Source organism: Amblyomma maculatum, chromosome 7 (assembly GCF_055883805.1).
Source record: "Amblyomma maculatum isolate TAMU_Amacu chromosome 7, ASM5588380v1, whole genome shotgun sequence".
Classification (NCBI taxonomy): Eukaryota; Metazoa; Arthropoda; class Arachnida; order Ixodida; family Ixodidae; genus Amblyomma; species Amblyomma maculatum.
Genome location: NC_139350.1, coordinates 133,846,424 through 133,869,635, shown reverse-complemented (window position 1 = coordinate 133,869,635; position 23,212 = coordinate 133,846,424). Strand labels below are relative to the sequence as shown.

The following is a 23,212-nucleotide window of genomic DNA, read 5'->3' as shown; positions in this document are numbered from 1 at the left end:
AGTCGGAAGCACTGACGACGTGGTCTGCTACGGGGTACGGTAACCTATAAAGCCGGTCGGAACTGCCTTCGACTCAAGTTGCCTAGACTGTCGACTTTGTGCGTCTATATCTGCTTCCATATGTAGAGCAGAAATCAGCGTGTGTGAACACACGCACGAGTAACTATTCTGCTTCGGAGTAATACGCAGCTAGTGGTTTAGCTGTTGCGTCGTATCTAGAGCCTGGTCGACGTTGAACGAATAAAACTAAAAATAAATTGCTCTTAGCTGCGAGTGGGCATTTAACCGGTGGCGGCAAGAACAGGTCGTCATCGGCACCCATTGCACTGTGTCACTACGCCGTCACGCCCCTTTCAGTATCGCCTGACATATGACAAATACAGTATACCAGCTCGCGTATTTAACTGCAACACACTATTGCTCGCTGTGCATTGCATTGACTCGCCTTCAACTTCCATCCGTGCGCAAAGGATGAAGAACACAAATCGCTATCGCATTGCCCTCTAAAGATGCGTTTTGTTACCAGGACCAGATCTCCAGTCATCGATTTCGCCGATATTTGTCTGAAGCCTTACCTTGATGTTGAAAAAATTCGTTGGAGGCACTTAGACCTCTCTTAAGTGCGGGAAGGCGAAAGCCTTTCCTGCGACTCTTTGCATTCACTTGCTGCTTTTTCACCCTTTCTTCCTCTTTTTCTTTTTAATTTCCTTATTCGTTTGCTCTTCTTTTACTACTTTTATTTTTTCTCTTTCGTTTGTTTTTTTCTGTTTATTACTGTTTCTTTCTTTCTTCTTTTTTTGCTACTTTTTCCTTCTTTACTCTTGACTGACTCTTTTCGATGTTGTGCAATGACGAGGCCTGACATTAGAGCTTTCGGACGCTTTTGCGTGCTCTTTGCTTACTTTTGACCTATTTGTCAGAGCTTTACGGCACCTGAACACTACCCAGAATTTGCTGGGGAGTGAATGCGGAAGACATACGCACCCTGTTCAGAAAGCCCCCGGAAGCTCTTCGTAGGACGTTCGTATAATGCCAAACCTCTGACCTGTGGTAAGCGGTATATTTTTCACATTGGGAGGTGCCTTAACGAGAGGTTAAGAGAGTGCGCGAAAGATTTTAGAAATAATTTTGGCAGTCAAAATGATTGAGCATATTAAGATGGGCCGTAATTGGGCTCTCAAGCTAGATAATACAGCGGTGCTGCGCAGGACACTACGCAGCTAGGAAGAGATTATCGAAGCTGATGAAATCGCGAAGTCTGGCAGCTCGTGTGTCCACAACCCCTCAATTTTGCTATCAGAAAAATAACTGAAGCACCTCGCGCTGTAAGAGAACTAGTTGTAAGCCCTCACTTCTTGTGAGGATGGGATATCAGTTGTCTTGATTTCTTCCTGCGTTTTTCCTGCCATTCCGTGTTTAGTGGATATGAGCAGCTGCTGCATATAAGTGACTGATAGGTTAATAAATGACCTGAGTTGATAGTAGCGCTCTGTCCGGTCATTTCGTTCTTTCCTGCATTTGTCTGTCTGTGTTGTAAACCAATTTGAATACTGCAACAACCAGCCTGCAAAAACGTTCTCGCAAGACAATATGCTTGTAATAAAAAGGGTGAACTTGAAAACTTGTTCACTGAAACTTAACATTTGGGATAACTTAATGCACACATTCTAACTGGCACACTTAGTGCGTAGCTCGAAGTTAACTGCAGTGCCTGCAGCTCTTTTGGCGGACACGTTGCAACTTAAGCTTATTACCGTGTTGAAATTGTTCAAAAAGATTTAAGCTCTTTTATCTTGGTTCATCGTACACCCGTGCTGGTCAATGTAGGTTCGCTTGAGAGCACTGCGCATGTCTTTTCCGTTTGCCATTTGGGGAATGCTGTCCAGGAACTCCACGCCGCCGTGCAGGTGTTTGTGGTACGCGGTATTTGCTGAAAAGAGAAAGGTATCCAGTCAAGGCACAACGTACGTTGAAGTTTGGTGACTCAAGCATACGCTTGCGCCCAAGATCGCCGAGAAATAACTGGTTACAAGTCATGATCAGACAGCTAAGCAGAGGGTATAGGTTTTAAACAGGCAGCTGCTGAAGAAACTGAGCATGCTGGGCAGTAGAGTGACATCTTCTGATGCTCGTGTCGAGGGTTTCACATTTGGCTTGTTCTTTTCAGAAAACCTTCGTGAGAAGCAGCTACGCAGTTTGTGTGTGAACGAAGTGTGTAGTAAGAAAGAAGAAAAAATGAATAACAGTTAAGCTCCGCCTTTAAGAGTAGGACGCGTTTGCACGCGCGGCCAGCCCACACATAGTGCTCCCCTCTAACCAAGCCGCATTAATGTGCCTGCATAGTCTAGAGGTAACGTGAATGCAGGGGGTCCTGGAAGGCTGATTCTGATATCACCCTCCCATGTGAAAAGCGAGCTCCTGCCAAACGTAGCTTAATGCAATATGGGTCAAGTTAGTGCTCGGCCATGCCAGCTACCGCCTACCGGTGCAATGCCGGTAATTTTTAGCGCACAACACCAACACCGGCGGACGGCCGCAGGCGCCGGATTTTCTGCGAACGCCTTACCCTATCGGGTTAAAAGGGTCATACGGAAAGGAAACCTTGCGCACGTTTCTACTAAGCCTGAATTCATTTTGAAAAGGAGCTCAACGCGAAATCTAGTGATGAGAGCCAACAATGTACACTGACACCATGATTAAGGGAGCATGAGCTCTTAAGCAGGTAATGCTTTTAGTTCGCCATTATCGGGTAAGACTGGCATCAGAACGGAGGCAGAACACGGCGCAGAACATAAAAAAACGTACTTTTGGGCAACATTGCCGTCTGGCTATTGGAATCTACGTGCTGCGCTGCCCCCTGAGAAGTGCACCCGAAAAAAAAAAGCATACACCTGCAAAACTAAAATGGATTGAACTGCAAAAGTGCGGCTACCATCGTTGGATCGCCGCTATGGCCGTCATACTTTGGGGGCAGAACCGGCTGCTGAAGTAGTGAGATATCCAGTTTAGAAGGAATGAAGCATATTTAGGATTTGTTGCTCTTTTAGGGCAGAAAATAAAGCTTGCAGTTGCTCAATCTCTAACCATGGGTAACAGCATGCTGCAGTTATCTTCTCAGCCTGATCGCTATCTCGGCAGAGCAATCATGGTTCGTATTGAACAGACATGGGGTTGCAATAGTTTGCGAACGCATATTCAGCTATCACTAACGCAATAATTGTTGAGATTCGAGTGAAACTGGCACGCAACAGAGAAGCTTCATTTTATCAGTGCTAATATAAGGGCGAATTAGTTGTCCTTCTCTGAATATTACACGTTACATCGGGCGCGTACAACGCACTAGCGACCAATAAACTCGCACAAATGAAGCTCATTAAGGAAACAGGGCAGGCAAAATAAAACAAAAATCTATTTTTTATTTTTCTGCAAGTCAAAACCCCTATTCTATCCTTTGCGTAGTCCATACCTTCATTTACTGGCACGCGAAATATTTTCTTCGAAATCGACATTTTTCGAAGCCAAGGCGGTGACCAGCAACGTCCCCTTTTGACATTTGCTTGAGACCTTTACCCCTCCAAATTTGAGAAAACAATTTTGTTTTCAGCTTCTGTTTGTTCACATTTAGCGGAATGGTTACCACTGATCTGACAACAGTGGAAAGCTCGCTAGTTAATTTTGTTTAGCGAAATAAATAATTAGACGCAGCCGGATTACTCGCGACTTACGGTATTTTGTTCGCGCTTCGGCGTAGTTTCGTGGGCAACTGACATTTCCTCTCTTTTGAAGCTGGATACTTAGCGCTCATCCAATATCGAAGACAGAGAAGTGGTTTAGGATACTGCACTTCCACTGGAAGAGGCGTGAATTGAACAGCAATGACACCAAATCTCGGCAATACAATCCAGTGGCGCACACCGCGGTCACCACGCGCGTCTGCATCGAAGCTTTTACACTCAGTGAGACGCACAGAAACCATAATGGCAAAAACTTGCTACCGCAGCTATGACCTGATTGACATTAACTTTCTCTCGTTTGCCGTCACCGAAAACTGTTAGTGTAAAGCATACGGTGAGGATTTCCAGCTGGTTGAAGATGCTGCACGACAAGGAGTTGCTGGCACGTTCTCCCAGCAATCTGTAAAGTGGCTCTCAGCGCCCCGGGTCGAGATATCTAGACGGAAAACATCGAGCAACATGGCTCGAGTTGGCATTTGAGGTTTTTCGAACTTTCTGCTGGGTGATTCACAGTCCACTGGTTATGTGAAGCTGACTGGCGGCGACTATATTTCGTACTGAGGGCTGCACGACAGGCCACTAAGGGGGTCGGGAGTGGAAGGTAGCTAGTACATAAGAGAAATATTGATTATGGAGGGGTGACTAACATGCTGGTGGCTATTGAAAAACATGAATCAGTATGTATTTCTAGACTTAATATTGTAATAATGCTCTTTCTTCCACCTCGAAGGCAATTATCTCAAAACATGAATTTTTGCTGCATTTGACCACTTTTTTCAGGAACTACAGGTGATAGCGAGCTAAAACTTTGCGAGTAATGAATAAAGACTGCAGAGATTCTACTGAACTAGAATATGAAAGTTAGTTCAGATAATTTTAATTTAGAGTTTACTTACTGCAGAATTTGGGTCTAAATTTTGGTAGGCCTAGTAAACAAAAGCAAACAACAAATCTAGGGTTCGGAAAACAATAATCCCGGTTCAGTATCACATAGGCTAAAATGCATGGGAGGAATAGGGGCGACCCTTGAAAGTCTTTGAGCAGCGCGCATCAATTGTAGAAGCAAATATGCGTTAGGGTGAACTGTTTATTTTCGTCGTATTTTACGGGGAAAATGTTCGCCCTGTTAATGGTATGGCAAAAACGTTGACAATTTCGCACGAAATAACCTATGCACTATCCGCACCAAGTTATGTTCATGCACCTCGTTCGAGACTGAAAAGGGCGAAAACTGCGCGCCATCTGGTCCTCTTCTTAAATAAAATGCGACGTCGCTTCTATACATCTTGAAAACATTTTTTTTTTTAGCCGGCTCCACGTATTCAAAAGATGCCTATTTTCTTACTCAGCGGCCTTCCCCATTTGCAGTTATTCCTTTCATTTTAACACGTAGTTTTAAGAGGTTGTTTGCTTGTAGGGCAGTGATGGCCTAGAGGTAGAGAATTCGTCTTGCGAATAAGACAGTAGTACGAATCTCAGTGTAACGGAATTTATAGCCACACTAAAAAATATATATATTTTTCGCGCATCGATTAGATTGCATAATCAAGCCCTGCGTACGGCCTGATCGACCATGGTGACACAGCCCACAATGCCCTTCCTTTCCAGAACAGGACTTTGCAAACACTTGTACATTTCTCGGCCGCAACCTCCTATATGAACACGCCGACGAAACCCTGGCCATTAGTATACCCAGGGGCAGCGGAGCAGCTGAAAAAAGGGGCAGTAGGCTGGTCTGTAACGAAGAAGAGGGTGCTAAGAATACCTGACTAAGGACAGGCCGCCATCAGAAACAGAGTCTAATACCATTCATATTTCGGTGTGGGTCAAATGCTGCTGATCCAATAAAAGGCCCACACCGTTCCCATTTTGACTTCACCAATTCGCTGTCGTCTTACCATAAACCATCAAGGCTGCCTAGATCAGATGATGTCTTTTCGGAACTCGGACGAGGACAAATGTTTCTCAACTGCAGGACTACCATGAAAGATGTATAGCTTCCTATTCGAGCTGTACAGTATCGCTTTAGTAGTTTATAACGTGTATATCAGTTCAGTTCAGTCGTTCAGTCGTGTCCGACCCTTCGTGACCCTATGAACCATGTCACGCCACGCTTTCCGGTCTCTCACTATCTTCCTAACATCGCATAACTTCATCTGCAGTGCCTCTAGGATGCCATCTAACCATCGCGTTCGCTGCCTACCCCTTCTCCGGCGACCCTCAACCTTTCCCAACATCAAATCTTTCTCCAGCGACTCCTCTCTTCTCATCAGATGACCAAAGTAGCTGAGCTTTAACTTTAGAATTTGACCCTCCAATGAGCAGTCAGGGTTTATGGTCGACAATATCGACTGATTTGATCTTCTGGCAGTCCAAGGAACTCTCAAGAGTCTTCGCCAGCACTACAATTCAAACGCGTCAATTCTTCGGCGGTCAGCCTTTTTCACAGTCCAACTCTCGCATCCATACATCACAACTGGAAAGACCATAGCACGAGTTATACGGATCTTGGTTGGCAGACTAATGTCCCTGCTCTTTACTAGGCGGTCAAGGCTAACCATTGCTCTCTTTCCCAGAAGCAGGCGTCTCCTAATTTCATGGCTGCAGTCTCCTTCCGACGTAATCTTTTAGCCCAAGAACAGAAAATCTGTCACAGCTTCCACTTCTTGTCCCTTGATGCTCCAGGACTTGATAGGGCAAGACGCCATGATCTTTGTCTTTTTAATGTTCAGTTTAAGCCCAAACTTCTCACTCTCTTCTTGTACGCGCATCAGAAGTCTCTTGAGTTCCACTTCACTTTCTGCCATTAAAGTGGTATCATCCGCATATCTAAGGTTCTTGATACATTTTCCAGCAATCTTCACTCCAGCTGAAGACTCGTCCAGACCGGCCTTCCTCATGATGCGCTCTGCATATAGGTTAAATACGCAGGGCGACAGTATGCAGCCTTGCCTCACTCCTTTCTCAATCGGAAACCAAACAGTAAGACTATGCCCAGTTCTAACTGTGGCCTCTTGGCCTTCATACAGATTCCTGAGGAGACAGATGAGGTGAATTGGAACTCCCATCTCTTGGAGAGCTTGCCACAATCTGCTGTGATCTACGCAGTCAAACGCTTTCGCATAATCAATAAAGCAGAAGTAGATGGGTTTCTGGAACTCTCTTGCTTTTTCCATGATCCAGCGAAGGTTGGCAATTTGGTCTCTAGTTCCTCTGCCCTTGCGAAACCCAGCTTGCACGTCCGGAAGCTCCCGATACACATACTGCTGCAGCCTACCTTGGAGGATTTTCAACATCACCTTGCTAGCATGCGAAATAAGCGCGATCGTGCGGTAGTTGGAACAATCTTTGGCACTACCTTTCTTTGGAATGGGGATGTAAACTGACCTCCTCCAATCCTGTGGCCACTGCAGGGTTGTCCAAATCTTCTGACATAATGTATGCAGAATGTTAACAGCGTCATGGGTGAGGTTTTGAAGCAACTCAGCTGGAATGCCATCAATTCCGCTAGCTTTGTTCTTAGCAAGGCTGGCTAAGGCCCATTAAACTTCACTCTTCAGGATGCCCGGCTCGAGATCAGTAATCACAACCGTCTTATGTTGGGTTTGCACATTCGGGTCCTTCTTGTACAGTTCTTCTGTGTATTCCTGCCACCTCTTCTTTATCTCTGAGGCTTCAGTGAGGTCCTTGCCTCGTTTGTCCTATATCACGCCCAGCTTAGCACAGAAGCTTCCTTTGATATTTTTAATTGTCTTATACAGAGCTCTTGTGTTCCTTAATTGGCAGTTGTCCTCAACTGCTTGGCACTGTATGTTCAGGAAGGCATTCTTATCTCTCCTTGCTATTTTCTGAAAATCCGCATTGAGAACCTTGTATCTTTCTCTTTCCCCCATAACTTTTGCCATCCTCCTTTCCTCAGCCTCTTCAGATAACCAGTTTGCTTTCTTGCATTTCTTTTGCTTTGGAACTACCTTAGTAGCAACTCCTTGTATTATATCACAAACATCAGTCCACATGTCTTCTAGATCTAATTCTTGAAATCGATTCCTCACTTCCACAGCATATTTTAATGGAATTCGATCCAGATCATACCTGAAAGGCCTTCTAGTTTTCTGTGTTTTCCTTAATCGAAGCTTAATTTTGGCAACAAGAAGCTGATGATCGGTGCCACAATCGGCCCCAGGCCTTGTTTTTACTGCTTGTATAGCGCTTCTCCCTCTCTGCCGGCAAAGCATATAATCGATCTGATTCCTGTACAGACCGTCAGGTGAAGTCCATGTGTACAGGCGCCTCTTGTGCTGTTGAAAATGAGTATTCGCGATGGTCAGGTTGTTTTCTTGACAAAACTCTACTAGCCTCTGCCCAGCTTCATTTGGCTCACCAAGACCGAACTTGCCTGCAATTCCGGTTATTTCTTCACTCCCGACCTTAGCATTCCAGTCTCCTATGAGAAAAACGACGTCTGATGATGGGGTGCGGTCTAAAAGGCATTGTAGGTCCGCATAAAATCTCTCAACGTCAGCTTCTTCAGCAGTAGTGGTCGGTGCATAGACTTGGATAACTGTTATGTTGAAAGGGCGACCTTGGATCCGAAGTGAAATCATTCGGTCGTTTATGGGGTTGTACCCTAGCACTGCTTTGCCCATTCTTCTGTTTACTATGAGAGCGACCCCATTCCTTCTCTTGGATTCGTGCCCACAATAAAAGACATAATGGTCGCCGGAGTTAAATTCTCCCATTCCGGTCCACTTGAGCTCGCTGATACCCAAGATATCAATGTTCAATCTGTTCATTTCTCTCTTGACGACATCCAGTTTACCTTGCGTCATAGATCTTACATTCTATGTTGCTATGTGATATATCTCCTCGCAACATCGGACTTTCCGGTCGCTTCCCGACGCATCCACAACTGAGCGTCCTTTTGGCTTTAGCCCAGCCGCTTCATTCGTCCTGGAGGTACTAGGAATCGCCCTTTGTCCATCCCCAGTAACATGTGGGACGCCTTCCAACCTGGGGGGCTCATCTTCCGGCGCCATATCATTAATGGTATTGTGACTGGCCATAGGGATTTCTTGGCAGGAAATACTGGAGTGGGTTGTCATTACCTTCTCCAGTGAATCACATTTTGTCAGAACTCTCTGCCGTGACCTGTCTATCTTGGGTGGCCCTACACAGCAGAGCTCACGACTTCATCGAGTTTCGCAAGCCCCTCCGCCACGACAATGCAGTGATCCATGAAGGGGAACGTGTATATACTGTCTTTAAATCCCAGAGGTGTGGGCAATTTCTAAAAACCGTACTTTTGCAAGATTCAATTAAACAACACATTAGTTTGAAAATATAATCTGTTTAATCTAATCCTGAGAACGATTGAAAATCTAATCCGCTGCTTGGAAGTTTATCAACAAACTAGACAAGTACTTACCTTATGTAAACATGTAAACAAAAGACGTTAATGCCACTTCAGGCTCGATCTATCGCTGAGTCTACGTTTCATAATTTGATCTAATACGGTTGTGCATCCTCACCAGCCACGAGGTCCTGGAGCCTGCGGGCCTCTTTCTGCTCTTCGAGACTTCCTGGCTGGAAGGTTCGCCGGGGCACAACGAAGGCGCGTGCCGCCTCTCCGAAGTGAGGGTGCGGTACGCCTACGACGACCGCGTGGCGCACTTCCGGGTCGGGGACCAGCAGCTCCTCCAGCTCGGCGGGTGCCACCTGCTGGTCCATGCACTTGATCATCTCCTTCAGCCGGCCGCAGACAAAGATACGGCCGTCGGGAGAGTAGTAGCCTGTGTCGCCTGGATGAAGGAGGAATGGTTGCTTGCATGGAGTGATGTGGGAAACTTCTCTACGGCACTAATCCGTGATACGAAACGCGTCTCGTTGTCGCCCTCCCCTTGAGTATTGTACGCTGGTGTTAACGAGCTTACCGTTGTGGCAACACGCGCACTTCGCTCCGGCTTTTATTAACTTTGGTAAAGGTGTAATATTTATTAGGCTTTAGAATAAACTAAAAGCTACCAACACACGGAGGTGGGCAGAAAAAATGAATACTTTACGAGTTACCAAAGAGAGCGTTGGAAAAGCCGTACAAGCAATCTATATGGGGAAACTGCAAGAGCAGTAGAAATATTTGCAGGCCTGTTGAAGGTTGGAAGATATCACTACGCTAGAAATACCTGCCACCATATTTGCGCAATTTTCGTAACCAAACGTATTAAAAGTGATGCATGCGGGACGGCCATTAATACCCTAATTCATAAAAGTACGAATGCAAAACACGAGCTATTACAGGCTGATTAGCTCCTTCGCGATTGCTTTATCATATTTTCAAAATTAATCTGTGACATAGAAATAAAAGAACCGCGTACTTGAGTTTAATGAGAGATCACACGGCTTTATGAAGAGTATGCTTGACAACAAATTATATTCTCATCAACATTATTAGTGAATTAAGACACATGCATGACACAAGATCACAGACGCTAAACTAGAAATGAATTTTACACTGCGCCCACCTGACTTATGCGTACGCGTCCTCCCAAACACTCGCAGGCGTCTCTTCAGAGACCGTTGATTGCCGCAGCTTTAAGCACAGTATGCGCACCCGCAGAAAGGTGTTGATAACACCCCAAAAATATATAGCCGCAAACGTTTTTACAACATCATAGTTAGTCATGGAAAGTAAAATAATAGTGGTAACAATGAGAGACTGAACGAGAGCAAGGTAGCTGAGGGACCAAAGTCGAGTTTGTAATTTCCTAGACTGTATTAAGAAAAGCACATGGCCAAGGAAGGGAATGCAATGCGGGGACTATTGGTCCCTCAGGGCAACAGCGCGGACTCCCAGCTGGAGGAAAGCCTAGACCGGAGCGGCCAGTGGGCGAATGAGATTGGAAAATTTGTTGGGCTCGTGGGGAGAGCGCAGCCGGCACATAACACGGTTAAATATGTGGTCAGTGATAGTCCGGCGCACTACAGAGGGTGCAGCAGGGCTGCTGAAGATGACGACCAAGGAGCATTTGAATTTCTCTGAGATAGCGCTGCTACTTTATTGTGTCCAAATTGATGTCCCTTTTGTTTGCACGCGTTAAAACGAAAATGGTATCAAATATTTAGGATTGTGTCCGCTACGTGGGCCTCCGAGTGGACGCTCACAAAAAACTGCACCATGTGTGGTTACATTAGACGAGCTGGCCTGCAGTCAGTCCTCTGAGAGGTCAGGTTGATATAAAAGGGGCGCCAATTATAGTTTGCTGAAAATATATACACCGTGGTGAAAAGTGGCTAGGTGGCGAGGCTCCGCCGGAAAAATAGCAAGAGCGGACGTAACACTGAAAAGAGAACAAAATTATGAGGGACACATAAGCTACGCCTTTGAGGGTACGACGCGAGCCGATGACGACAACGACGCTAACAACGCCAAAGCCACCGGATTTTACAGTGAATAGGGCCTGTTACGCTGTCGCGTTAAAAATTTATCCCTAATTATTAAGCAGCCCGTAAAGGAGCACGTTGTCAGGTGCAGCAGATGCTTTCACGCGATAGCGTTAGAGGCCCTCTTCCCTAGAAAACCCTGTGTCGGCGTTGTGATTGAAAGGACACGAAGGAATGGCGCTGGCGGTGGAATTCCGCAGGTGCCATGACGGTTCGCTGACTGGTCGTTGGCTCGGGCGACCTCCCGAAACCACGTCATACGGTCGAATTGGCAGGCGTTGACAGCTCGGGCTTCGTCATTACAATGAGAGGGCGCCAGCGGAATCCAGCCTTCCAGGACCCTTGCATACCGAATGGTCACGCTGCTACAGATACCAAGTATAGACCATAGGTCGGCAAAGTCACGTGTGCTCACTCAGGCTCACTCAGAAAAATTTGCTCCATCTGCGGGCTCACTCTCACTCAAACTCACAAGACCCGGACTCACTCACACTCATGAACTCAAACTCACGCAAGCTGGCGACTCACTCGGGCTCACTCAGGCTCATAACTAATCTGGGCTCACTCACTCATTTCAACTCACGATTCATTTGAACTCACTCATCTCGACTCACTCATTTTTGACTCGCGACTCATCTGCACTACCTCACTACGACTCACGACTCATCTGAACTTAGCCTTATCATAAACTCACTCATTTCAACTCACGACTTATCTGAACTCACTCATCTCAACTCACTCATGTTTGACTCAAGACTCATCTGCGCTCACTCACTTCGACTCGCGACTCATCTGAACTCACACATCTAAACTCAGACTCATCTAGACTCACACATTTCAACTCACGACTCACTTGAGCTCACTCATTTCGATTCATCGGGACTCACTCATCATGGACTCATTCATTTCCACTTTCGACAAGCAATGAGTGACGGTCCTAAAGCTTGTATTGGTAGACGGAAGGCAGTACAGAGAAACACTCGGGAAATAAAAAGAAAAAAAAAGTGCAACATTACTTGATTAGTCGCCCCGTCGGGGTGGTGCAGTGGTAAGACGCCCGACTACTGTGCCGGAGTTCCCGGGATCGAATCCCGGCCTCGGCGGCTGCGTTTCGATGGAGGCGAAACGAAGTGGCGTCCGTGTGCTGTGCGATGTCAGCGCACGTTAAAGATCCCCTGGTGGTCGAAATTACTCCGTAGTCCTCCACTACGGCCCCCCTTTCTCTCTATCCACTTTCACTCCCACCTTCATCCCTTCCCTTACGGCGCGGTTCAGGTGTCCACAGAGCAAGTGTGACAGATACTGCGCCTTTCCCTTCCTATGAACCAACCAACCAACCAACCAACCAACTTGATTAGTCTGTTTTCTTCAGTAATGAACGAGTTGAAAAGTTACAGGAAAAGTAAAAAAATATGATAGGGATTATCTCTTTTAAGCTGAATATAGTGCGAAAGCAAGGTCTAGCTATAGCACAGGCCAAATTTTGGAAATGGCTATGGCCGATTTGGTGGTTGACGTCTTGTCGGGCGCAGTCAATAATGGCTGGACACCAATTCTAAAGGTGAAACTTCGAAGGGGGCCTAGACCAAATTATGGAAATGGTCATGCCCAACTTTAATGGTAACCATAGTGTCGAGGATGGTCAATGCAATTAGGAACTGATCGCTTTTTATGCAAATTGGCCAAAATCAAATTTCAAGGGTTGGTAGACCACTTGTGAGCCAAACTAAAATTTGGAAGTCATCATCGTGTTCGCTGTAATCGAATTATGTTGAACATTTATTTTGATCCGAAATCGGCCGAGATCAATTTACTGGGGTGAGGGGACCAAATTAGAGGGTGGGCCCAGTCAAATTTAGAGGCCACTATCTTGTTCGCCATAGTCATATTAAATTGGACAGATTTTTGCTTATAAAGTCGAGGTCAAATTTCAGCGGTGCGTGGGCAAAATTTAAGGCGGCTCTGGAGGGAGGTCATCATCGCGGTCGCCGTAGGCGAATTATGTTGGACAGGTTTTGGACCAAATCGACCGAAACAAAATTTCAGCTATACCGGAATGCGTTTAAATTACCCATGTACGTAGCCACATATTTGTGACCTCCTTAAACAGCCTACCCAATTAGAGCAATGGCACAGAAAAAGAAATATCGGACAAGATTCTTGGTGGTGGTGAGCCGATGACTTCTTTTGCAATAAGAAAGAACGATAGAAAATGTGGTTACAAAATGGTCTCTTCGACCTTCATTAGCCTGATATTATTAGCTATGCACGGCTAGCCTGGCTCGTTCGCATCGCTGTACACCAATGAACAGCTAACCCATGAAATCATTTGCGAGATATTTGGAAATAAGTAAATAGCAAAGGAAGAACTATAAAGCCACCACAATACAACAAGCCAACGAGAACAAATGTTCTATTAACCTGCATTAATCGACATAGTCAAAATATTTGCGTAACAAAAACAATCGAAATTGTTCTACATGATCAGCTCGCCAAGAAGCTTATTCATTATTAGAATTACACTGGCAATTCGAGTCCGCTAGGATCTAACCAGCGACTTGTACTCATTACTCACTCGATCCCTTCAGATCATGATTCTCCAACCTCTGAGCAAGAATTCATTTGATTTCATCCGAACTTTCTATTTCCGCCTCAGCACGACTCAGATCATAACATGAATGCGAGTCCGGACCACTCACGACTTAGATCATGATCTAATTGTGAGTCTGGACTCAAAACTCAGATCACGATCTGAGTGTTAGTCCAAACTCACTCACGACTCAGATCATGATCTGAATGTTACTCTGAAGACCTCTGGCGCTGCATAGTTACACACTTCTCTAATGCACATCCGGGGGCTTAAGTTTACGTTTGAGCTTCCAGATAATGCACAGATCCAGTACTTGGATATCAGACTTGTGCTTCACGAACACCATACGTGTTGGTTTTATAGGACACGTGGGGAAAAAGGTCTTCTTCCTTACGACTCCGGTCATACGAAGTTGATAAGAGGGGGTTAGCTGTCTCGTGTTTACCGCAGGCATTGATCAAATTGGTCCGCACTTGATGGGCAAGAGTCTCAACCTACAGACGGAGAGATTGAAAAGAAGTGGATATCCAAAGAGCATGTTGATATCTGCGGCTGAAAGCTGTTTAAAAAATATGCGACCTCGAACAAGAGAGTGTAAAAGGAGTAAAAAGAGGGGACAGGTTGTTGTGCAGCCCTACGTATATGGCATCTCACTTTCTCTTAAGAAGATCGCGAGCCAATTTGTAATTAGGGTCGTGCTGTCTGCACTGAACAAGTTAAGGAGTATGTGTAGGAAGGTGACGGAATGAGTGAGACCAAGGAAGGATGCGGCGTGCTGCACAGGGAGCGCTTTGTCAACTGCCGCAAAGCTGTTGTGTACAAGATTCTCTTGACATGTGGAAAGGCCTATGTGGGACAGATAGGCCGACGCCTCAATGAGAAGCTTAAGGATGACAAAAATTCGTGTGCCGAATTGTCGGCTCCGGGAAACCTGGCGACCCATTGCTCTCGTTGTCGCACAAAAGACGCCCAACAGGACTCGAGGGATAACCATTGTGTAGCAAGGCTCACCGAAACTAAGGTGCTGGCTGGAGCAAGCGACACTTTGAAAAGACAGTTTATCGAAGAATTTAAGGTGATTTCGGGTGAAGAAGGGAAATGCGTGAGTGTTCTAACTGTGGTGCTCAACAGGAAGGAAGCGATACTGCCTCGTTCGGACAATAGGACAAGATAGACGCAATTTGCCATTATTTGTTTATTTTTTTCTTCAGAATTTTTCTTGGCATTTTTCCGGAATCTTCTGTTTTCTTCTTCTTATCGTAACCTTGCGTGTTTTTGTGATGCTTTCTTCTTCTTCGTATCACAAATAACAGCCATTTGGTAGTGAGCGCATCATCGGTGTGGACGTCTTGCCTTATTCTCTTGTGTGTGTGCTGCATTTGTGTGTAACTATGCAGCGTCAGAGGTCTTCAGAGTCGTCTAACGAGCTAGCTCGCACGCAAGTATACTGATCTTAATGTGAGACCGGACTGACTCAAACTCAGATCATAATTAGAGTGCGAATCCGGACTCAAGACTCAGATCATGATCTGAGTGTGAGTCCGGACTCACTCACAACTCAAATCACGATCTGAATGTGAGTCCGGACTCACTCACGACTCAGATCATGATCTTAGTGTCAGTCTGGGCTCACTCACGACTCAGATGATGATCTGAGTGTGAGTCCGGACTCAATCACGCTCAGATCATGATCTGAATCTGAGTTCGGACTCACTCACGACTCAGATCATGATCTGAGTGTGAGCCTGAGTGAGCCCAAGTGAGTCCGCTCATGAGCGAGCCCGCCGACCTATGGTATAGGCACATTCGTACGGCTTTTATTTCAAGCAAGTATTTAAATCTAGATAGGATTCTCTTTCACATACTGTGGTAGCTTACGACTGACGCTAATGAGTATGTGTGGAATAATAGAGGCACAAATTAAACATTAACTATTTCTCAAGTAGCAAATTTCATGTGCGCAAACTAGGATCCGCTAAGGCATCCGGTCAACGGGAGACATGAATGCTATCGCGTAATACCCTTGAAGGCTGAGCTTAAGCATTCCCCCATTTTTTGGTATTCGAGATGTGTGCTGTAAGGCATATTCTCAGGAAGAAGGGTGTGGTTGCAGACGAGTAATGATAAAAAAATCAGCAGATATGCGTAGCCCTGTCTACGTGTATGAAGGCCAAAGTTCGCTAGCGCGATGCGCTGCCGCGACGCCACATTCGCCTGTTTTTCCATGTGCAATTTCTGCTTCTCTGATTGCGCCCTCTACACTCATCCTCCTTCTCCTCTGATGGCGACTTCTCTATTTCTCGTCCTCTGACAACGTCCTCGGCTCTAGGCTACAAGGTGCAGTAAGGTCATATAATTGGAGGTACACATGCCGTCGGTTCAAAACTGTATGGCAAACTAGACTAGCGAATGCATGCCGAATTGGAGGCGAAATGGTATGATACCCCTCGGGACGCTGCCCACAGAAAAATTTTTTCACAATTTTGGCAAGAGTGAGGGGAAATCTGGACCGAAATGCAGATCCTTAATTGATGCGGTAAGATCAAATGGGGGTGCAAGAAGCGAGAAGAGGAGGGGCCCTCCCACGGGGTATCTTTTGCATACATGGCAAAATTATTTGATATTATAAGATTACCAATCAATTTGCAGAATGTTGCAAAAAATAATTACATTATATTACATTACAAATTGCTACTTCTGAAAAGTATTCCTATTACACTGCAATTACTTTACCAGAGTAATGCAATTGCTCTTAAAAAACTTTTACTATTCTCTGAGAGAGGAAACACCGCCGTGTTGGTACAGTAGTCAGAGCGCTCGACTCTTGTGCTTAACGATGCGGGATCGAATCCCGACAGCGGCGGCCGCTTTTCGATGGTCGAAAAACAAGGCGCTCACGTGCTCTGCCTGTCAGTGTAAATTAAGAACCCCAGGGGTCAAAATTTCCAGAGCTCCCCTCTACGGCGTCTCTCATAGCCTGGGTTGCTTTCGAATGTTAAACCAAACCAACCCAAGTCAACCACTCAGGCAAAAAAAAAAAAAAGACTAGGTTAACATTGAAAAAAAAAACAACCAAAAACAACGTTGCTCCATATGAGGCGCGCACTACCTTTCGTCATTCCGCCAAATTTCGTCCATGAAAATTATTTCCCCTCTTTCCTACTGCACGCGTTATTGCAAAGATAAGACGAGGACGACGAGACAATGGAAAGAGAGGCATTGTCGAGCGCTTGTCTCTTTCATAGCGCTCAAGATATGACCGGTGCACCAAGTGCTTTGCTGGCACGGAGCTTTCTCCACAGTGAATCCTCTAAGCAGGCAATTTGTCGCTTCCGTGATACCACGAACTGACTACGGCACCTTGAGCTCTGTAATGTTCACGTCGTGGACATTTTGCGTCCATCTCCACCGCAGCTACAGTAAATTCACGACAGCAGTTTAATTGATGCAATGTCTAATCTGTAGGGCATGCCATCGTCCCTTGGAGGGCTTCGGGGGTGAGTGGGACGTCGGTACCATTGAGTGTAGAAAACGCCGACTACAGGTGGATTTTCTCGTAACTACGCTAGTAAGGCTTTCGTCTTCAAAGCCAAAAATTTGCCAATGGGCGATTGTCTAATGTCCGTTATGATTATTGCTGGTGGTCCCTTCGCCGATTTTCCCTTCTCGATTTCCGTTATAATGTTTATTCTTTATTCCCGTTTATTCTCTGACCCATTTGGCACGCTTCCTGCCTATAGGGACCGGGCGCCCGTTGTATGGCGCCACTGTCACCTCGGTGGAACAGCGCCGCCCGCGGCAGAGTGCCAAAACAGCGGAATGGCGAGGCAGCTTACGGCGCAGTCGCTTCCGTTCTGCGAGGCGTTTTTGAGCTGGTCGCTACCCGTCGTTTTGCGGTGTGGCTTTGAGAGCTTTGCGCTGCTTTGAGTAATCGCAAGGAGTATTTTTTGACCGGGAAATCTTGAAAAAAAAAAGGGCTGTTCTCGGCAGGGCGTGCGTGTTTTTTTTTTTTTTGAAACCGCCCGGCGCATGGTATTTCTGTTATATACTCGAAAATGCCGCGCGCGTGATTTCACCATGCGCTAGGAACACCTTCGTTAGGCACTTGTTAAGGCAACTTCGAAGAAGGGAATTGCGCTTGCACTGCGCGTCCATCTTATATTAGGTCTAGTCGAAACCTGCCTGAAGATCAAATACCGCCGAGCTGTGTAGCCGTGGCGCCGTAGTAGTGGTAGTTGTAATGGTCAGCGTTCATGTAAAATGAAAAAGATGCTGCACCTGTCTTTTTTGGAAATAGCTAGGCTCAAACGATTCAGAGTAGAATAATAGCAAATGACATTCCAGTTTCAACCTTGCAACGAGAGCTGTAAAAGAAGAAAAATAAACAAGCAAGACAAAAGTAGGATCTATTTATGGTTGGAATAGCAAACACACATATACTTCCAGGACTTCCTGCACAATTACGCAAGCATAGCTCACTGAACTGGCCTTGAGACTATCAAACTTAATCATAATATAAGCCAAATGAGTAATACCACCTCAGCATCATTTTTACATTACGACAATGCTCTTGTTGAACACGTCGGAGCTGTTACATATAACTGACTTAGAAAATATTATACTATACATGCCTTTCTCCCGACATGCTGCGGAGGTTGTGAAAAGAAAGAAAAAATAAATTTCCTGCTAACATTCTCTCAGCGCAGGATGTTCAATGCGATTGACCGCACCTGCCTTGAAAATCTGAAGGCAATAGTTCAATACTGTCAAACTGTTAAATAGAATCGGAAAGAAAAACACACAGCGTGATGTGTTGTAAGATACGCCACCGACAATTAAGAGAGCATTCTATTGTTAAATGAATCCCTCTGATGGCTCGTTCGCTAAGGTGGTCTACTTTCTCAGCGTACCACGAACTTGCGGGGCCGATACCTAGCTGACCTCGATACCTGATCAGTGTGAGGGGACACGACCATGTATGTAGTTTTCTATTTGCACGTAAAGGAATCCGGATAACTGAAAGCCATTCCTTTTACAATTTTGTCACTGCAGCTCGCCGGACTGCTGCTAAATCTGTTTGCATTGGCCATAGAAGCAATTTCTGAGAGAGGTAAAACGGTCTTGTCATACTACGCCACAATCAGGAAATCTCACGTGCACTAAAACGCCGATGAGAAACACATATATTTAGGTGGGCCAGGAAATGAACGCTGCTGAGAAAATACGTAAAGCCGTGTCAGGTACAACGTGAATGCGAAAAAAAAACTGCTACACGGCCTTCGAAATTAAAAAAAAAAATGCTGTTTAAGCTCGTTTCCACAAATTAAATTGTATTTTTTTTTCTTGTTCGACTTTTATATGAAGCCGATAGCAGATTTTGTGACCATCCGGTATTGATTGAGCTGTGAAATGATTGATTTTATTAGGCGAAATGAACATGCCACAAACAAATGTTAACAAATTCTAAGAGTATCAACGCAGAGCTCTCAGCGCATTTTCATTGGTTGACAAACGAAAAGAGGAAAAATGACAAGATCATGGTAATAGGAATTGTTCATGTCTCCTATCTGCTCTTTCTGTTAAGAGAAAAAAGTAAATTATCTTTGACTATGTCAACGAAAGTATCTGCACAAACATTGTCTCTGTCCATCACTGAAGATTGTAACGCAGCCCGAACGACGATGGTGGAGCTGCCTTTTCTTTTTCCGTGCTGGGGTTTTCTTGTACACAGGCGGGGAAATGCTAGCGTCGTAACTTACGCTGTTGGGTTACTTCGATTTCCAATTGTCAATAAAGTGACTACAGATGAAGGAGTGCGGCTTCGACTCCGAGACTCTCGTGCCGTCACTCCTGGGGAACAGAAGGCACAGCGCATCCGGTAGAATGCGGAATTTTAAACATTCGGCACTTTCCATGACCACACAGTAACCAAATACGTAGATTCGTGCCTTTGCCTTTCAAAGAACCATGCTTAGGTCACCCACCACTAATGCTTCTGTGGAAACCAGTAGAAATGAATCGACTTAAAAACGTCAGACGAGTTTGCGTAGCTGCCAGTGGAGCCAATAACGCACCACGTTTCGCCAGCCTTGTTTGGCCAGACTTCATTTCACTGGACATATTCACACAACTAGCCCAACTTTCTGTTCTCTTGAGGATATATTCACGCAAAACGTCATCCAAACCTTAGGATTTCCAATTTCCACACAAACCAACGACAAACAGTACGCTCCAATGCGCTGGCAATGCGCCGGCCCCGGCCGGCGCATTCCGGCGATTGAGCGATGCGCCGAGAGGCGGCGCCACCCGTTCAGCTGTCCGGTCCCTATAACGTCATCCATATTGTTTTAACGAAGGCACCGTTAGCCAGGAAATCCGATTAGAATCAACCTGCTATGGCTCTTGCATTCACGCCGCGCAGGCACGTTCGTACATCTTAGTTAAAGCTGGAAGCAGTATAACGCGAAAGCGTCATACCTTTCGCGCTATCGCAGTATGACGGCGTCATGAGATGCCCATGCACATGGAAAGCAGCGGCCGTTCCTTATGTGCATCGCATAGCACATAATCTGAGAAATATGTGGCTCGGCTTTTCAGTGCTGACGTCGTATGCTCAGCACCCCTATATCTTCAAGACAGGGGAAGATATAGAGGAAAGAAAATATGATGTTCAACCCTTGAAGTTTTCAGTGCGGCATAAATCAAGATTTGTGGATTGTGTGCGGTCGATGGTTCATCAGATCCCTCTTACGTGCCAAAAGGTGTATATTGGACAAACCGGACGGTTTTTAAATATTCGCCTGCAAGAACATCAGAAGTGATCGTCAGGTGTGTCAAAACGCTGCACTGAGTGCGCAAAGAAAGAAAAAAAAGGAAATGTAAGGCAATGTTTGAAAAAAAAACAGCAACAAAAACAAAACAACCCAGGTACTGTACCGGCATCGAGATCAGCGCACAAGGGTGATTATGGAAGTTTCTTCAGCAACAACAACAACAAAAAAAATAAGCACGTTCATCAATCAGCCCTTCATTACGTTGCATGGTTGAGCGATCTGGTTCTTAGCCAACACTTGATGTGCCTTAGACCATGCAGGTAGCCTCCTATACAGTGTCATCTTACGTGGAGAGCCTCTTATGTTTACTGGACATGCACTGCGTTTTCTAGGCGTTTTGTATATGTGTCTTCCTTCGGAATAAATTTTAGTTACGAGACAGCGCTTGTGTTGTGTACTTCGTCATCCGTCGTCTATGTTCGCGCTGTATATTTCCTCAAGATGTAATTACAAGGCTTCCCCCTTTCTTTAAAATCTTTTCGAGATTCGTATCTTACTTTTCTAGGTGATTGTGTATGGTAGCATAGATGTTCCCACGTTTCGGATATTAAGATGCATGTGTCGCTATCGAGGAGCCATTCACGGGCACAAAAACCGCAATCATAATCCGGCCAGCAGCTTACAAAAACAATCACTTAAATCTCAATCTTAGTCGTCTATTCTCAAAGGTACCTTTCTTTGAAGTCTTTCTTCGTTTTTTTTTAAAGAAAAACTTTCGCGCCGGTTAGCCAACGGATAATAAATAAGAACAATCCAACGCACCGGTTCTTATGAAGCCGTCTTCGTACGTATCAGCAGTTTCTTGTGGTCGCCCCAGATATCCAACGAAAGTAATAGGGCTCTTTATGCAAACCTCTCCATGCTGGAATGGTCCCAAGGCTTGCCTCGTCTGCATATCGACGACCTGATAAAGTAAAACAGTGTTACGGTACGTTATGGGCGGTTTAACGCACCGAGGCTGTACAGGGACTATGAGAGACGCCGTGTCGTTTGAATGTAATGCCGACCACATGGGGCCCCAAACCTTGTGCCGACAGCGCTCAGCGTATGGCAATTTTGCTCACACCGAATCGCACCGCAGTGGCCGGGATGTAATTACTCGTCATAGGTGCTCAGTGGGATCAAGTGATAGCCAGTAAGCCACCGTGACACGCCAAGAGAAAAATGAAGTAGACGGAATACGGAGAGATGTAAGCGGTAGACGTTTTGTGTACATTACTGCGTAAAAATGCGTAATAGATTCAATTTGTTATGATATGAAGTGTGCTCAAAAATTGGGATTGGAAGTACTGTGTACTGAGTTTAACGTGTCAAAGCGATATTTGCGACAAATGACGCCGTAGCGGAAGTGTCCTACGGACTGATTTGGTCCACGTGGGACTGTTTACATGCACTGGCATCACGTAATGCCAGGGTTTCTTTCTTTTCGCCTACATCGAAACCTGCATGCCGTGGCCGAGACAGAGAGAAGGAGAGAGAGCGTGAGAGAGAGAGAGAGACGAAACTTTTATTTGCAAAGCAGAGGAGTTTGAGGAACGCAATCGCGTGGATTAAAAGTCGAGTGCCTGAACGAGTCTGCCATCGCTGCGCGGTTCTCTTACTAATTACTAATTGGATGAAAGGTTGCAACCGATATCGTGGTTTTATGCTCCATTTTGTGCTTTGACGTCCGCCGTGTTCTCTTCATGTATGAACTGACTAGTCCAAAGAAGGGCACAGAGCAAAATGATAATGGGTTGGGATAAATCTCATTGTACGTAAACGTTTAGACAATACTTCTCGTGGCCTACCCTTTTCGACAAGTATTCTCGTGGAAATGTTCAATGAGGCTTCCCCTCAAACCGTGTTCATTTTGATATGTGTGTTGCAAAAACTCCATTTTCTTGCTCTCTCTGTCATGGAACTCTTAAAAGAGTGCAGAGCTATTTGCACTATTGGCGTTGAACAAGGAGTTATGCACTTTCACCCATTCTTGAACTGAACTGAGAGAGCATAAATAACGACGGGGAGACGATTTTACTATCGGCAGTGTATTCAGCTTCGGTCGCCAAAGCAGTTCGGAACGGAAAGGCAAAGGACTATTCTGGTTTCACGTGTACTAGGTTGGCCCGCGCGATATAAGGTGCAGAGAGTAGACTCGGATACCTGAGTTCAGAAGTTCAGTCTTTTACTACAACGAGACGACGTAACCTGGCTGCAAAATCAATTCCTAGCGAGGAAGGCAAGAAGAAAGAATCTCTACTGAAAAAATGTTCGTTGTTTACAAAAGTAAAAACAAAAGTTCATATCTCCGTAAAAAATTGCAAACTCATGTCCTCCGTAGACTGCTCGACATCACTGAAATTTTATCGACTTTGCTTTTTTTGCTATTTTAACTGTAGTTCGGACTTCTGTCTAGGTTTCTTTCATCGCGCAGCTCATAAGCTGAAAGTATATTAAGCTCATCTTACAGCGGCTTCTATGCACTCGCGCCTCTATGAGTAGGAATTTTGTTGGCTCCCGGCGCCGCTTGTTCACTCTTACATGTTCTCTAATCTTTCATCCTCTCCTCCGCCATGGCAGAGGTAAAAACTGCTCAGCACGAAGCTTTGGATTGCATCTCATTCTAAATATCATCA

General features: G+C 45.4%; 1 protein-coding gene across 1 annotated transcript in view; it reads right to left on the bottom strand.

Moving 5' to 3' along the window:
* Positions 1–1,630: 1,630 nt before the first annotated feature.
* Positions 1,631–23,212, bottom strand: part of LOC146184793 (luciferin 4-monooxygenase-like) — an 84,708-nt gene continuing 63,126 nt past the window's right edge. Inside the window, exons 9-11 of the mRNA XM_084608840.1 lie at positions 21,357–21,498; positions 9,263–9,532; positions 1,631–1,930 (exon numbers count right to left, since the gene is read on the bottom strand). Coding sequence (XP_084464966.1) covers positions 1,779–1,930; positions 9,263–9,532; positions 21,357–21,498 — 564 coding nt within the window. The 3' untranslated portion in view covers positions 1,631–1,778. The remainder of the gene's footprint in view (positions 1,931–9,262; positions 9,533–21,356; positions 21,499–23,212) is intronic.